At 42.1% G+C, this 15,848-nt stretch overlaps 1 protein-coding gene across 1 annotated transcript in view; it reads right to left on the bottom strand.

Moving 5' to 3' along the window:
• RSBN1 (round spermatid basic protein 1) overlaps positions 1–15,388 on the bottom strand; it is a 31,735-nt gene extending 16,347 nt beyond the window's left edge. The window contains exon 1 of the mRNA XM_082228440.1: positions 14,889–15,388. Coding sequence (XP_082084566.1) covers positions 14,889–15,330 — 442 coding nt within the window. The 5' untranslated portion in view covers positions 15,331–15,388. The remainder of the gene's footprint in view (positions 1–14,888) is intronic.
• Between the last annotated feature and the right edge of the window lie 460 nt (positions 15,389–15,848).

The raw sequence follows: 15,848 nt of genomic DNA on the forward strand, positions 1-15,848 counted from the left end.
GTTATACAGTAGTATGCCAAGCCTATTTGAGAATTGTGAGCAGGGCTGTTTTGATGCTGTAATTCTATAACAGGCATAGGCAAACTCGGCCCTCCAGATGTTCTGGGACTACAACTCCCACAATCCCTAGCTAACAGGACCAGTGGTCAGGGATGATGGGAATTGTTGTCCCAAAACATCTGGAGGTCCGAGTTTGCCTATGCCTGTTCTAGAATGGAAAATTCAGATAAAATAAGCTGAGCTTGAGAAGTGATGAGCAATTGCTGGTAAACTTTCAAAAGGTAAAGGTAAAGGGACCCCTGACCATTAGGTCCAGTTGTGACCGACTCTGGGGTTGCGGCACTCATCTCGCTTTATTGGCTGAGGGAGCCGGCGTACAGTTTCCGGGTCATGTGGCCAGCATGACTAAGCCACTTCTGGCAAACCAGAGCAGCACACAGAAACGGCGTTTACCTTCCCGCCAGAGTATTTATCTACTTGCACTTTTTGACGTGCTTTCAAACTGCTAGGTTGGCAGGAGCAGGGACCGAGCAACGGGAGCTCACAAAAAGGTAGAGTGGTGCTAAAAGATTTCTAGTGCCTGGGGGTAGTGCTTCAGTACTTTATATAGCATCTCATCCCTCCTATGACCAGCAAACCCAGAACTAAGCATAATAGTAAACAATTAAGCAAGCACAATGGCTCCTGGCAGTCTCCAGGTTAGCTTATTGTTTATTGCAGTGTGGTGGACTCAGTTAAAAGTAATGAATTTGCCATTTAACTCACTTCACAGCCTGGGATCGGGATACCTGAAGGAGCGTCTCCACCCCCATCGCTCTGCCTGGACACTGAGATCCAGCGCCGAGGGCCTTCTGGCGGTTCCCTCACTGCGAGAAGCAAAGCTTCAGGGAACCAGGCAGAGGGCCTTCTCGGTAGTGGCGCCCGCCCTGTGGAACGCTCTCCCATCAGATGTCAAAGATATAAACAACTATCTGACATTTAGAAGACAGCCCTGTTTAGGGAAGTTTTTAATGTGTGACATTTTAATGTATTTTTAATCTTTGTTGGAAGCCGCCCAGAGTGGCTGGGGAAACCCAGCCAGATGGGCAGGGTACAAATAATATATTATTATTATTATTATTATTATTATTATTATTATTATACCTTAGGAGCTACACAGAGAGAGAGATCTTCAACAAGGACCCTTCTTTGAGTGCCCCCATCATAGGCGTAGCCGGGGGGCAGGGAGGGGCAGCTGTCCCTCCCCAAATCAATAAAATTCAATAAAAATACATAGTAAACTGAAGTTCTGCCCCCCCCCAACAAAAGGCCTGCCCCACCAAAAAAATCATGGCCATGCCCATGGCCCCCATATCTGAGGCATGGTGGGCTACATGAGAAAGAGATTAATAAGTGGTGACATCTCAACTGTGGAAAGCTCTTCCTGCTTCACTTAGCATGTCCCTTAATACTTACATTGCCAAATTTTTATAATTTTTATAATTTTCAAAAAAAAATGTTTCTACTGCCTAGAGTTGGTTCTTAATTCTGCTAGCTACTTTTATGCTGCTCCTTGATATTGTGGTGCTTTATAATCTTGTTTTGTTAGTTTTTGTAACCAGAGCTGGACTGGATGCAGAAAATACAAGCAGTCCTTACAAGTACAGTACAAGGAATCAGCCTGTGCATCTTGTATATATGTACCCTGGCAGACAGGATAGGAAAAGTGCATTTGCACAATCCACTTTTACTCCTTCACATAAAACAGACCAAGGCAGCCCAGGCGTGCAGAATGTTTCTTCATGCCAGACTTAGACAGCAACAGAAGACAGAACATAAAAGGACATCGTCACTATTTCTCATGTTTGAAGTTTTTGCACTTCAAATTTCCTAGAAAGCCCACACCATTGACCATTATTAATTTATTGTTCCCTCCAAGTCCTGAAAAAAAGGAAGGAAGGAATTAGTATTGTATTTGGTTTGAACACTTGAAGCTGCATGCTTCTGAAGTTTAACTTGCCCAAGATTAAAAAAAGTTGCTGAAGCTTCCAGCAACGAACTAAAGTTACATAATTCTCTAAGTAGGCAGAAGAGTGGTCTAGAAATAAGTCAAACAGTAATAAAGGGGCTCCCCATCCCACACGTTAAGTTGCTGAAAAAGAAAAAAGATTGAGGGACGACTAGGAATGGATTGCTGTGTGGCCAGTTCTGGTCCTGAAAAGAAAACTTTGGACTAAGCATATACTCAGAGGCACCACTTTCCTTAATTTTAAATGCATGTCTGTCCCTCACAAGCCACTATTTTGCACTTGGCCTCAGCTGGTAGATCTCAAGTAGTGTGCTCTACAGAGTTCTACAGAGTAGTTCTACAGAGTCTGCTCATTTCCTGCCTTAAACTGCTAGAAAGGGATTTTATTTTGTTTTGTTTTGTTTTATTTCAGAAGAGTACTTTACAGACATAATCAGATTATAGGCCATCAGGTAAATTAGAAGACAACAAATAAAGAAAGCTTTTTCTGTTCAACACTACTTTGAAGAACATTCACAAGCTCAGAAACATTTACAGGGAATATGACAGTGAGAACCTATTAACCCAATATTCAAACAGCTAGTTTTTTCGGCAGGATGTGAATGCAAGCTTTACACATACCTCAGCACTGGTGGAACTTGTAACAAAGTAACACAGTATCTAGAAAGCTTGTGGGAGGGACAATCAGAGCCTTAGGCTGCAGTCCTAAATGTATTTACTTGAAATTAAGTCTAGTTTATTACAAAGGGGCATATTGTTGAGCAGAAGTGGTTAGGAATAGACTGTTGCAGCTACATTAGGAGCTTACTGCCAAGCTAGATAAGACACCTCTTGTCATGTCTAGTTTGGACCTTAAGAGACAGGTACTTATAATCCTGTTCTTTAAATAAACATAATTTAAAAATGGAACACAATCCAGAGAATATTAGGTGAATCCAGGTGGCAATCCAACATCCATTTACTAGAAAATAAGACCTATAAAACCAATGCTACAATCCTATGTACACTAAAGTAAGCCTGAATGAATTTAATGGTCATTACTTCTGTGTAAACAGCCATCTATAGGATCATGCATTATATTCTCAATGGGATGGAATGATCCTGGGAAATTTAGTTTACACACCCTCCAGTACTATACAGATACGAATGGGGAAAATCCTGTGCATTAATGGGGAAGAAAAAGCCAGTGGTGTGGCCTCACAGGCAATATGATCAAATGTGCTGCCAACAGAAACTATGAATGCATGCAAGCAATTGGGACCAATAATGAAAAGCAGCGTGACAAGCCAGATACTATAAGTTAATTCATATGCACAAAATACGGTACTACATATGCCAGTTAGAGGATATGATCACTTTGGGGAATTTTCTAGTGGCAAAAGATGGCAATCCTGCATAGATCGTAGTATGTCCACTCTAGAAAAAAACCAACCTGGCCTGAATGGTATTCAACAACTACTGTTCAGTTGCAAACACCCGCTTTTTTGCCAAGGCACTTGATAGAGTTGTAGCAGCGCAACTGCAGAATTCTTGGAGAAAACAGATTATCTAAACCCATTCTAATCCGGATTCAAGCCCAGGTTTGGGACTGAATCAGTTTTGGAAGTCTTCATTAATTACCCTAATCAAGAGGAGACGGAAACCATGATTCTGCTGCTAGTGTTCAATCCCCCAGCAGCTTTTGACATTATTAAGAATAGCATTTATGGAAGATGGGTATCAGGGCACAGTTCCAGAAGATGCCATTAGATGAATTCTTCTCACCCCCTTGTTCTTGAGCTATGGGATGCCGCAGGGCATTGTCTTCAATGTTATTTAATGTCTTTATGAAGCTTCTGGGAGCAGTCATTAGGATTGAAGTGTCACCAGTATACTAATGATACCAAACTATTTCTCCGTAGTACCTGAACTGAGAATGGCTGAGCAGGCCTTGGATGCAATGGTGGGCTAGATGAGAACTAAGTCCAAATCCTGGCAAGATGGAGGCTCTATGGGAGAGTGGTTCCTGAGCCCCAGGAGTGGGTAAGTTCCTGTTCTGGATTGGGTCATGTTTCCCTGAAGGAGCAAGGGCATGCTTTGGGGGTGTTCCTAGTTCTAGCTCTGTCACTAGTGCCACAACTGTCACCTGTGAGTAGAAGTACGTTTTTATCAGCTTCGGCTGGTAAGACAACTGTGGTTGTCATTAGATTGGAATAGTGTATGTAGGAATATACTTGAAGTTGGTCTAAAGCTTAACTGGGCTTAATGCGGCCCGCTGGTCTCCTGGGGTAAAATCTTAAAAAAAAGCTCAACAACTTCAATCCTAAAAAAAGCTCATGCTCACATCTGGTCCTCTTTCAAAAAGGTTTGGACACCCCTGAGTGCAGCTAATGTAGATCACAGTAGCAAGGTTGCTTGAGGGGGCAAACTACCACCAGCATAACATACTTTATTTACATGATTTGAAGTGGCTGCCTGATACCACACCAAGTTCAAGGTACTGGTACTAACGTAAAAGGCCCTATACTACTCAGGACCAATTTACTTTAGAAATCATCTTATCCTTTATACAATCAGTAAGTCACTGAATTCTGTGGAAGAGTTTCTCCCTCAGTTCCCAAAATATTAGACGTTTGCTCCACAGCAACTGACAGCAGGGCTTTCATTATGGCTGCTCCTGATTTGTGGAACCTCATTCCTGTAGATATGACAGGCACCCACTATTCCTATTTTTCAATAGGCTTTTCCAGCTGGATAAGAAAGTCTCTGCCTTGGATGTTCATTTTGTATTGTTTTTATACCTATCAATTATTTTTGTACTTTTAAAAAAACAAACTATTTTTTTTCTTTTTTGTGATATGTTTGTAAATTGCCTTGATGCATGTTGAAGTCAATTCATAAATAAATAAAATTCCCAAATCCCTGTGCAGTGTGCATGCAGATTCATTTGGAGAAGCTGCTAGACAGAAAGAGAGCAAGTAAGCAAGAGGAAGCAGCTAGGGAATATAGACCGCCAGCACAACCAAGAAAGACACCATACACAACTACAATAGTTATTTTAGGCACCACTGATTATTTGTTGCACTGCCTTAAGTCAGAATGATTTATCATCAGTCACAACGAGTCCCTAAATACAGCAAGTACCACTCAAATGGTCTCCTGAATTCATCTCGCTGAGATCAAAGCTCAATAAGTTGCTATGACAGGTTTCAGAAATGCTGAGTAAAAAGGAAGCCATAATTATATACTCCTAACAACTTAATGCCCCAGCAGCTAACAATGTCTTATTTTGTAACACACCTATAAATTGCTTATTCTGGATCCTTATAACAACAACAACAAAAAATCAAATCATGCTTCATAGCTGAATGAGCATTTTAAAGACCCTTCAAAAGGCTATTCTGCTTTAAGAGGAAGGACTCTTATAAGAAAAAAGGCAGCTCTGTAATGTTACTTTATTGGTGTTACTGTTTGTAAAGTAACATGTTGCAATACAATAGACAATTATAAAGAAGAGATCCAGAAAAGTGATACCAATTAGGAAAAAAACCTCATTTTTGGGGGGGGGCGGGAGTAACCTGATGGATTTTCAACAAAATTGAGCAAGCAAAATATACTGACAGTATCATACTGCACCCAAGGGATCAAATATCTAGGATTCAGACATCTGAAGATTTAAACAACTGAGCAGCAATGGATTGAGAAGTCCCCTACCCCACCAAGAGATATGAAAAATTAAGGTATTAAAAATTGAGGCAGACCAATTTTTGAGGCAGAATTTTAAGTCTTAAGCTCTCTCCTTGGAGATTTTATATTAAAGTGAAATGTACTGTACAGTGCTATCATAAGAATTAATAGCAAAAATGGCTAACAAGCGATTGTATCTAGATATTAATGTGAACTAATCATTCTAGTAAGTTTCAAGATGCCTACTGAAATTATAGCCTTTGGGTATACAGCAAACCTCAACAATTTCAAAGCCCATCTGGTCCACACAAAAGGTATCAAAAGTAGTGGGTTATCCAGGTAGATAATATTGTATCAGCATTGATCAGTGAAGCTGACTAGGAACTGGCAGACTCCCATGTTTTAAAGTCACAGACAATGGCTCAGGATGGAACTCAGAAGCACTGAGTGGCACTATTTCTGAAAGTATTCATGTAGCTGTCCAATTGTTGTTGGCTTCCAACTCCTGTGACCACCACCAGCAAAGCCAATGGTAATTGTTGATGGAGGTTGGAGCCCAGCAATATCCTAGGGCCCATGCAATTAAGACAAGAGATGCCGAGATTCTGGATCTCATGCAGACTCAGAACCTGCATTCTACTTATTTGCTACTCCCAACTACATCAGCACCAATGTATCATCAAATTAGACTGTCTCTGGCCCCTTTCACCAGCAGTAAGCCATGCCAGCTTGCTGAAGCTACACAGTGTAGGCTGAATTTTCTCACCCAGATTCTGTGCTTTGCTTCATCCCCAAGTTTCACCTTTGATGGTAAGCTTCAATAGTTATCAATAGGAAGCTTTCCACAAAACCTGACCTATTTTACCAGTGGATTCTTTTACTAGGATTTGTTAACTACCAGTTGAACATAGCAAGTCAAAATCATCTCTAGAAAAAAGGATTTTCAGAAAAAATGTAAAAAAAATGCTTTTTTACTTATTTCAGACTGTGATTACCATGTGTGTGGACTTATTGGCTGCATTCATACATAGTGCCAACGTATGGTTTGTTCAACATATCATCTCATGCACAAGCCATGTCTTGTTTCTCCAGAATTCAGTTTGTTTTTCATCAGCTCTTGCCACAAGCCCCTGCAACTTAATCAAGGCTGTTGGATTCCAACGTAACACCAACATACTGTATTTTAAAAACAATTATTGGCTTATAAGGGAACTGCAAACCATAGCTTCACATGGTAGTTATTTGCAAACAAAGCTATTGTGTGACTGATTTACAAGTGTGCCCATGTTTGTAATGGTCTTGGCATTATGCTCAGTACATAAATTACCCTTACTGTCTGACTACAGGATTCCTGTGAGGACCAAGCACTAAGGCTTGGTTCACAAATAGCACTAAACTAAACTATAGCACAAACCACCAAATATGCAGGCCCTGGGAAAGGAGGCTGTAGCTGCTTTGCTCCTCTCCGCTGGTCATTCATTCTGCTGCTGCACTAAACTACATCACAGTCTGAATTGACACGTCATTCAAACCCAAGCTTGTGGTTTAACTCTCTCCACACAGCTTTACATTTTTATGCATATAGGAAGAAAAAGTATCTGTGCACTCCCTAATGAATTTAGACTTCATTGGCTGTTATAGATGACTATTGGTTTTTATTTTATATATTGTAAAACCTGGAATGTCATGAACCATGTGCATTGGTCACCCATTATTCCACTATCTCACGTTTGGTTGGGGAGATGGTTAATGTTGTAAAATGCAAAAACAATTTAAAAAACAAAAAAACCTAAGGCTGTATTATGTTCCTTAGGTTTAAGCAAGCATCTAACACTTTTCCAACCTATAAACACACCTATCCCCATTAAATGTATAGCCTCACTGACAGTGTTAGAAACTCAAGGTATATAAAGGTAAAGGTAAAGGTACCCCTGCCCGTACAGGCCAGTCTTGCCAGACTCTAGGGTTGTGCGCTCATCTCACTCTATAGGCTGAGAGCCAGCGCTGTCCACAGACACTTCAGGGTCACGTGGCCAGCGTGACAAGCTGCATTTGGCAAGCCAGCGCAGCACACGGAACGCCGTTTACCTTCCCGCTGATAAGCGGTCCTTATTTATCTACTTGCACCCGGGGGTGCTTTCGAACTGCTAGGTTGGCAGGCGCTGGGACCGAACGACGGGAGCGCACCCCGCCGCAGGGATTCGAACCGCCGACCATGCAATCGGCAAGTCCTAGGCGCTGAGGTTTTACCCACATAAGCTAGGCATCAAAAGGCACCTTAAACCTTGGCTAAAGTCAACAAAACGGAATGTCTAGGCACCATGGGGGGAGAGATGAATATTTTTTATTCTTTTTATTCATTTTATTTCTATTCTGCTTTATATTTTAAAGAAAAAATCTCAAAGCAGTTTGCAACACATTAAAAATCAAATAAAACAATCCAGAATAAAACAAATTCAAACTTCAAGGAAAATATTTCAGATCATTCTGTAAGTTACATTTTGTTTTCTCCATATTATTTACCTACCTAATTTATGCAGCTGCCCCATAGCAGAAGTACTCTAGGAAGCCAGTGTGGTGTAGTGGTAAGAGCATGAGACTTGGACCTGGGAGATCAGGGTTCAAATCTCCACTTGGTCATAAAGATCACTGAGTAACCTTGGGCCAGTCACAGCCTCTTAACTTAGCTGACAGGGTCATTGTAGGGATTAACTGAAGAGTGGGGTGAACCTTGTACCCCTTGGAGAAAAAGATGAGATATAAATTCAATAAATAAGCCCTTCTGCTTACCTGCTTAAGAAAGCTGGAGGGTGAAGCCAAACGGAGATGTCAGTTGCCAACCTGGCATCCAAAGATCTCCACATGGTCACAACTGAACCCACACCACCACACCAGTCACAAAACTCACTTGGTGCCTGAGGAATTTCTAGCACTGCACATGAGGCAACTACCATACTGAAGCAACACATGTCTGAGTCTGATCAGTGTCTAGATAGAAGACCACATGGGAAACCCATGTATACCACTTTGAGTTCTATGAGGGGAAAATGGTGAAATAGAAATCATAGAATTGTAGAGTTGGAAGAGACCATGAGAGTCATCTAGTCCAACCCCCTGCAATGCAGGAATTTTTTGCCCAAACGACAATCCTGAAATTAAGTATCTTGTGCTCTACCAACTGAGCTATTATATCCAACTAAGATCTACTCATAGTAGACCCACTGAAATTAATGGGCCTAAGTTAGGAATGTCGATTAATTTCAATACGTCTGCTCCAAGTAGGATTAGCACTAGTACTAGATACAACCTATAGTAATTTGTTTTTAATGCCTTCCTTTTTTCTAAAAATCAAAACATACTAATTATGGGGCATCTGAAGAGTTATCTGAATGTGGACATAATTATATACATGCATCCTAGAAACAGTCACCTGAAAAAGTTACACTTTTGAGACTACTCAGACTGACATTGTATATATGTATTACTTTTCTACCCCAGCGTTCTTCAAATGCTCTAAGGGCAGCTCACACAAAAAAATACAATGAAAATACAAATGTTTTTAACAAAGCATTTACAACATCATGGCAGTGGATATACACAGGATACAAATTAAAATTACACTAAGGTTTTCAAAGGCCTGAGTCTTCTTAGAGTGTCAAAATATATCCATCTTACATTACTAATCTTATCAAACTGAATTTTTAGCAACTGAAAGCTTTCTATAGAAAGTACAGCAATGGAAAACTTCACATTAAATATCACTGGTGGGGCTCTCCCAATGCTAGCACAGAATGGAGGACTCTGATATGCCTTATGCCTTAAACGTAAAGGTACCCCTGATCATTAGGTCCAGTCGCAGATGACTCTGGGGTTGCACACTCATCTCGCTCTATAGGCCAAGGGACCCGGCATTTGTCCGCAGACAGCTTCTGGGTCATGTGGCCAGCATGACTAAGCTGCTTCTAGCGAACCAGAGCAGTGCATGGAAATGCCATTTACCTTCCCGCCAAAGCGGTGCCTATTTATCTACTTGCACTTTGACGTGCTTTCAAACTGCTAGGTAAGCAGGAACTGGGACCAAACAATGGGAGCTCACCCCATCGTGGGGATTCAAACTGCCTACCTTCTGATTGGCAAGCCCTAGGCTCTGTGGTTTAGACCACAGCACCACCTGTGTCTCACCTTATGCCTTACACAACTGAAATCCCATGGTTGCTTGAAAGTTGGTCCTATTTATTTAAATGAGTTTGCTTTTAAGTAGGATGCCTTATGCCTTACACAACTGAAATCCCATTTTAAACATCCTACTTAGAAGCAAGCTCATTTAAATAAATTGGACTAACTTTCATGCCACCGTGGGTTGGATTTAGCTGCTCGTATGTCATGTATTATTAATGAAGTATTGCTTTAAAGAAAACTAAATGGAACTTTATTGAACAATTGACTGATTCACCATAACACTAAACCATGTTTAGCAATATGTGAACAAGGCTGAAGTGTTTCAGAACAGTTTTCAGCCCACACTGCACCCCTTCCTGTGCTGTCCATGGTTTGAAGCTGGCAAACAATTTGTTTGTAGTAAGCCATGTTAGCAGATAATGTTATGCCAATATTTAAAACTGAAAGTAAACTTAGCATAAATTGTCTTCCTAGTCTCGCAGGAGGGGAGGGTGAACATAAACTTGATGCTTCACTCGTGGTCACTCATTCATGTAGAACTACATTATGGTTTAGCATTACATGTAAACCAGTTCAACTTAGCCACTACTGACATTTTCAAAAAAGTTTTCAAAAAGTGTTCACACACTGTTCTGACATTACTGGAAAAGTTTTTCAACCTTACTAGAAGTTACTATTTGTTTTAGGAAATCCAGACATCTAGGATTTCACTAGTCCCATAGAACATATTGTCTATTGCATTTGAAATCACAGGATGATGGGACATTAGAATCTGCCTTACACAAAGTCAAACTATTGGTCCATTCAGGTCTCCATATTGTCTACACCGACTAGTAGCAGCTCCTCAAGGTTTCAGACAGGGAACATTCCCTCCTTGAAGAAGCCAGAGCTTGCACCTGGAACCTTTTGCATGCAAAGCATATGTTCTACCCACTGAGCTACACTCCACTAGTGTGTTGATCTTTACAAACTTCATGGCAGCTATTTCATACACGGCCAAAGTTTGCCATATTTGGCAAGTATCTTATAAGTATATATTTATTCCCCATATCACAAAAAGCCAGGTGTAGGGGTGCTTGATACATTACTGCTTTACTGCCTGTAACTGACTACAAACTACTATAATCTTGGTACAGGCTTCCATGGAGACACCAATTCCACAGTGCCCAAGCTTTTCCAGTTCCAGGAAACTGTATGAAGTTGCATGAATATAGGCATCCAAGCAACCATGTAGGAAAACCTCTTCATTTAGTAAATTACTGAACTTTTACTACATGTAAAAATGTGTGGCAGGAATATGTTCAGCATTGTACTGCATTTAAAATTATACTGTCGTTTTAGTAATACAGAACTAGGCAACTATATGGTAGAAACCTTATCTGGTGGCTCATACTATGTGTAAAAGTGATCTGCAATGCATCAGGTAACAGCAAATAGTTTTGATACATGCCTACTCTTCCCTCTGCTCTCAAGAAGGTCCACCACCTTAGAATTCCACAAATAAATGGCACACACCCACACCCCAAACTCTTTGAGAAAGGATTCTATACAGACTCATCTTTCATCTTGATTCTTAACATAAGTGTCCTGGTTTTTCTGTTCTCAAAAAGGTTTCCAACTATATACCGTATTTCAACCAAATTAGAGAAGACTAAACTACTAGTACTTTCATAAAACCCTGCATCAGGGAATATTCTGGTCTTTGAGGTAACATAAGGTTGCACTAGTGAAGTTGACAGCACTTTTTCCATGTTCTTTAACTATAGCTATTGGTTTGGAAGGCTTATGTACTGCCATGAAATCACTATTATTTCTGGCACCCAGCTACTTCATCTGCTGTTCACTCAGGAACAGCTGCTTCTTAGCCTTCTCAGAAGGGAAACTATCTGCACCTCTGGTATAATCCAGTTCTTATCATTCTTACAATTGGCCACAAGCGTTTCTGAGTGGTTATATAAAAAGTAGTGTGTTATGCAGGTACACACAAGAGCCAGGACTGTTGAATGTACATGACACCCAACTTGGGCTTGCTGCCATGTATTATAGAATGAGCCATAATTATCAGTAAATACAGAACTAGGACAAGGTAGCCCTACTACAGCTCAATTACCTTTGCATGAAAAGAGCCTGTGCTTTAAAAATCTTTAGCAAACAAAGGCGAGACTGTGTGTAGCATTCAAAGTGATGGTACAAAAATAAAAAGGTTTTATTATATAACTCTGTCATCAAGGAAGTGGAAGTGTTTTTCTTCAGCCAAAGGCCTAAGTAACACACATCAATAGAGCAAAATATTAGGCTCTTCTCTCTCTTTTTCACTGAAGAATGCCCTCTGAATAACAGTTTCAACTAAGTTCAGTAGGCATTACAATGCTTCTTTCTCATAGTAAGTGCATTCTAACCACAGTGAATATGAGGGATTCTAATTTTTCACTGAAAGGTAATTCTAAACACATTAAGCAGAGTTCTAAGGAACTAATGTGATGAATTTCATCCCCCCCCCCGCTACTTTTGACACATAAACTAAGAGGTCTAATCGTGCACTTACACAGTTACCCAAATACTACTTGCAAGCCACAAGTGGGATTTCACTACTGATGTTATCCCACATTGGTTTGTCCTACTAAATAAATCACAGGAGAGCAATAATTAAAATATTCTCAGTCTAGTATACAGCAAGCAAAATTTGCGGATTATATCCTGTTCACTACAGGAAAAATAAATGGAAGCAGCCTTACCTTACATTAGTACTGACTTTCTTTAACTGTTCACTGTACACAAGTGTTTCAAGTTTCAAAATCTTCTTCATAATATGTTCTTAACATAGCAAGAATCTTGGTCACTCAAATATTCTCCTGAAGAACAGGCCTACAATAAATTTTCTTGATACCAACACTGATAGGCATCAAGTGAAATTGTTCTTCTGCCATCGTGATATTTAACAGACTTACTGTTCAAGTGTTCATTTATCCAAATCTTATATGCTTAAATATGGTGTTGCTTCATTAGCAAGGAAAAAGAACAAAGAAGGTTTTTGCCTCCATGTCTATAATAAATGTCACAGCATAGCTGACAACTGCCTAGGTTAAAAGTCATCATTACACTACAATACTATAGTGTCCTATAATAATAGGTCTGCTACTGTTTCATTTATCAATATGTCATTAGTGTCATAATATGGTTAGTAACTACCACGCTGTATTCCAAACTAGAAATCTCAAGTTTCTGTTTGAGATTTGGTAGCTATCCTTAGACTGCAATACTAAGCACAAAAGTAAATCCTACTGAACAACTGGATCATACATCTGAGTAAACATGTATAGGAGTGTTAAACAAATTCTGCCTAAAGTGATACAGCACCATGGCTACCTTCAGTCGCTAGAATTGTACTACTAGCATTAGGCCCCACTATTCTATTAGATACGCAGGGATTTTTCAGAGATACTCACAAACATATCACAAGCAGATCACATGTACTGAAGAGATCAAAAGTTTCTACTAAAGCAATTCCAAAACTAGATATGCAACTGTTAGTACCACAGACTTCTGAAGAATAGCCAACTGTCTAAAAGAGGGTAAGCTATCTAGAAGCAGGGCAGTTTAAAAACCCACTCATCTCTTTTTTAAAAGGAAAAATATTGTAAGAGTTAGAGACATTAAATATATACACTTTAAGCATTCCAAAAGACTCAGGTATGCTCACATGAAAGTTTCAGAAGTCTGCACAATAACATGTTTATGCTCCCAACAAGCATGTAAGACTTTAATATGCAGCATCCCTAATTAAACAATTTAGCTACTGACTTTTTTAAAAGTTGCAAAACTAGAAAAAACTGTTCAATGAATCAAAAACAAAATGTTCAGATCAAGACTTTTTGTAAGTGTAAAAATAATATTGCAATATTATGTTCTGGACACCTACCCCACTAACACTAGTCCAAAAACAGCCATTTTGTACCAATATATGTACTTGTTGGACTTCTTGGGTTAATGAGTGTTCAGTCCTCTTAAGAACCATGTTTCTTAAGTGTGTGTGTGTGTGTGTGTGTGTGTGTGTGTTTTTACATACCAGCTTTTCTTCCAAAGAGCTCAATGTGGTGTACATGGTTCTCATCCTCTCCATTTCATCCTCCCTTACCCTGTGAGGTACCTTAGGCTAAGAGATGATGATCGGCCCAAGGTCACCCAGTGAGCTTCATGGCTGAGTGGGATTCAAACACTGGTCTCCCTGATCATACTCCAACACTCTAACCATTACGCCACACCGCCTCTTTTTAAAAAGTTCACTTTTATTTTTGTTTAAGTTCTATTTCCACAAGAGTGAGGTTTCAAGAAACACACTGCATAGAGCAATCCCACTACTACTATCCTACTGCATAATTGAAATCAGGAGCAAGCATAAAGATAAGACAGATAAGACACTGTCAAGAGAGAATGAACTTTAGCTCACCCTTTAACCCTTAACAAAACGGGCAACTAACTAAACATATCACTATGCAACATCTGGAGGAAAGCAAGAGATTAACTTAAATACGTAGTGAAGAAATGCAGCTGAGGAATGACAACCACAAGCATTTAAAAGGCAAGAAGGAACTCTGACAGGGCCAGGCGCGCCTTAGCAAGCCAGCCTGTCGCTAGCCAACTGACAAACGAAGGTGAAGTCCTCCAACAGGTATATAAAAAGCAAACTCCGCCACCCCACCTGGCAGCTCGAACGGGCACCCTCCGCCGCCAGAACCAAATGCAGCGACCTCTGCCTTTGACTGGGCCCACTATCCCGCCGCGAATTTCAGCGTGTAGAATCTAATAGCCAAGCGACGCACAGAGATGCGTTTCCCCTGCTCTGGCCTCCAGGAACCGGACCTGGCAGATGCGCTGAAAGGCAGCAGGGGGGTGTCGCTAACCTCCGGCGTGGGGCGCCACAGACCGAGGGGCGTGGGGCGCGCGACTAGCTGCCGGGCAAGGACCCCGACCCAGAAGGGAGACTCGACCCAGGGGGACCGACGGGCGCCCGCCCCCTACCAGCCCCGCCGCTCACCTCGCTTGCTGGGCCGCCCGACGGCGCCGTCGCCGGAGCTTCCCCGCCTCCCCTTGTGCAGCTTCCCCCCGGAGGAGCGGCCGGGCTCGCAGTCGGCGCTGTCCGGGCGGTGCCGGTGCCGGTGGTGATGCCGCCGCTCGCAGCGCGGGGCCTGCGCGGGGAGGCTGAGGGGGGAGAAGGTGAAGAGCCCCGCTGCGGTGGACGCTACGGAGGGCGCCGCCGACAGGCCGGGGACGGCGGCCGGCGGCTCCGCCTGAGCGGGCCCCACCACGAGCGGCTGCTGGCTCAGCTTGGCCCTCTTGCACCCTCCGAGCTCCCCTGGCGGGCCTTTCCGCTTCCTCCCCCCTCCCCTGGGTCTGCCCGGCCGGTCGCCAAGTGGGAGCGAAGGCGTCTCTTCCGCGCCCCGGGACACGGCGCGCACTGCAGCGACCTGCGCAGCCATTTCACCGTCTCCCTCACACACATTTAAATGGCCCGAGCGCCAGCTGCCACCGCGCAGGCGCCGCCTGGTACCCCCTGGGAATTGTGGTCCGGGCGGGCACGCCGGGAGCTGTAGTTTTCGGGGACTAAGCGCATGCTCGGCTGCGCACAGCTTGCTGGGAAAGCAAGTTTTCGTTTGGGCTCCGGGTAGTTCTTGAGGGAGAGGAGCGTGCAAAGAGTCACGCAGTGCGGGCCTAATCACGTGGACTGTCCGTTTACTTCTGAGGGGAGGAGGAGGCGACGGCGGCGTCGATGCCACCAGGGACGAAAGACAGTCGTTCAGCTTTTTGCTGTGGCTTAGGGGTTATTTTGGAACCTATTTTTAGTTGCAAGTTTGAATCCCGGAAAATAAAAAAGCAGCATTTGGTGATAAAGTCTCTGAGCACATACAGAGTGCATTTCATCATTGTTAAGTAAACAGCTAACCCGCACTCCAGGAAGAAGGGAGAGGACTTATATTTCAGCAGGGTCCATTTTAGC

This window comes from Podarcis vaucheri (genome assembly GCF_965113315.1).
Source record: "Podarcis vaucheri genome assembly, chromosome: 6".
NCBI classification, from domain to species: Eukaryota; Metazoa; Chordata; class Lepidosauria; order Squamata; family Lacertidae; genus Podarcis; species Podarcis vaucheri.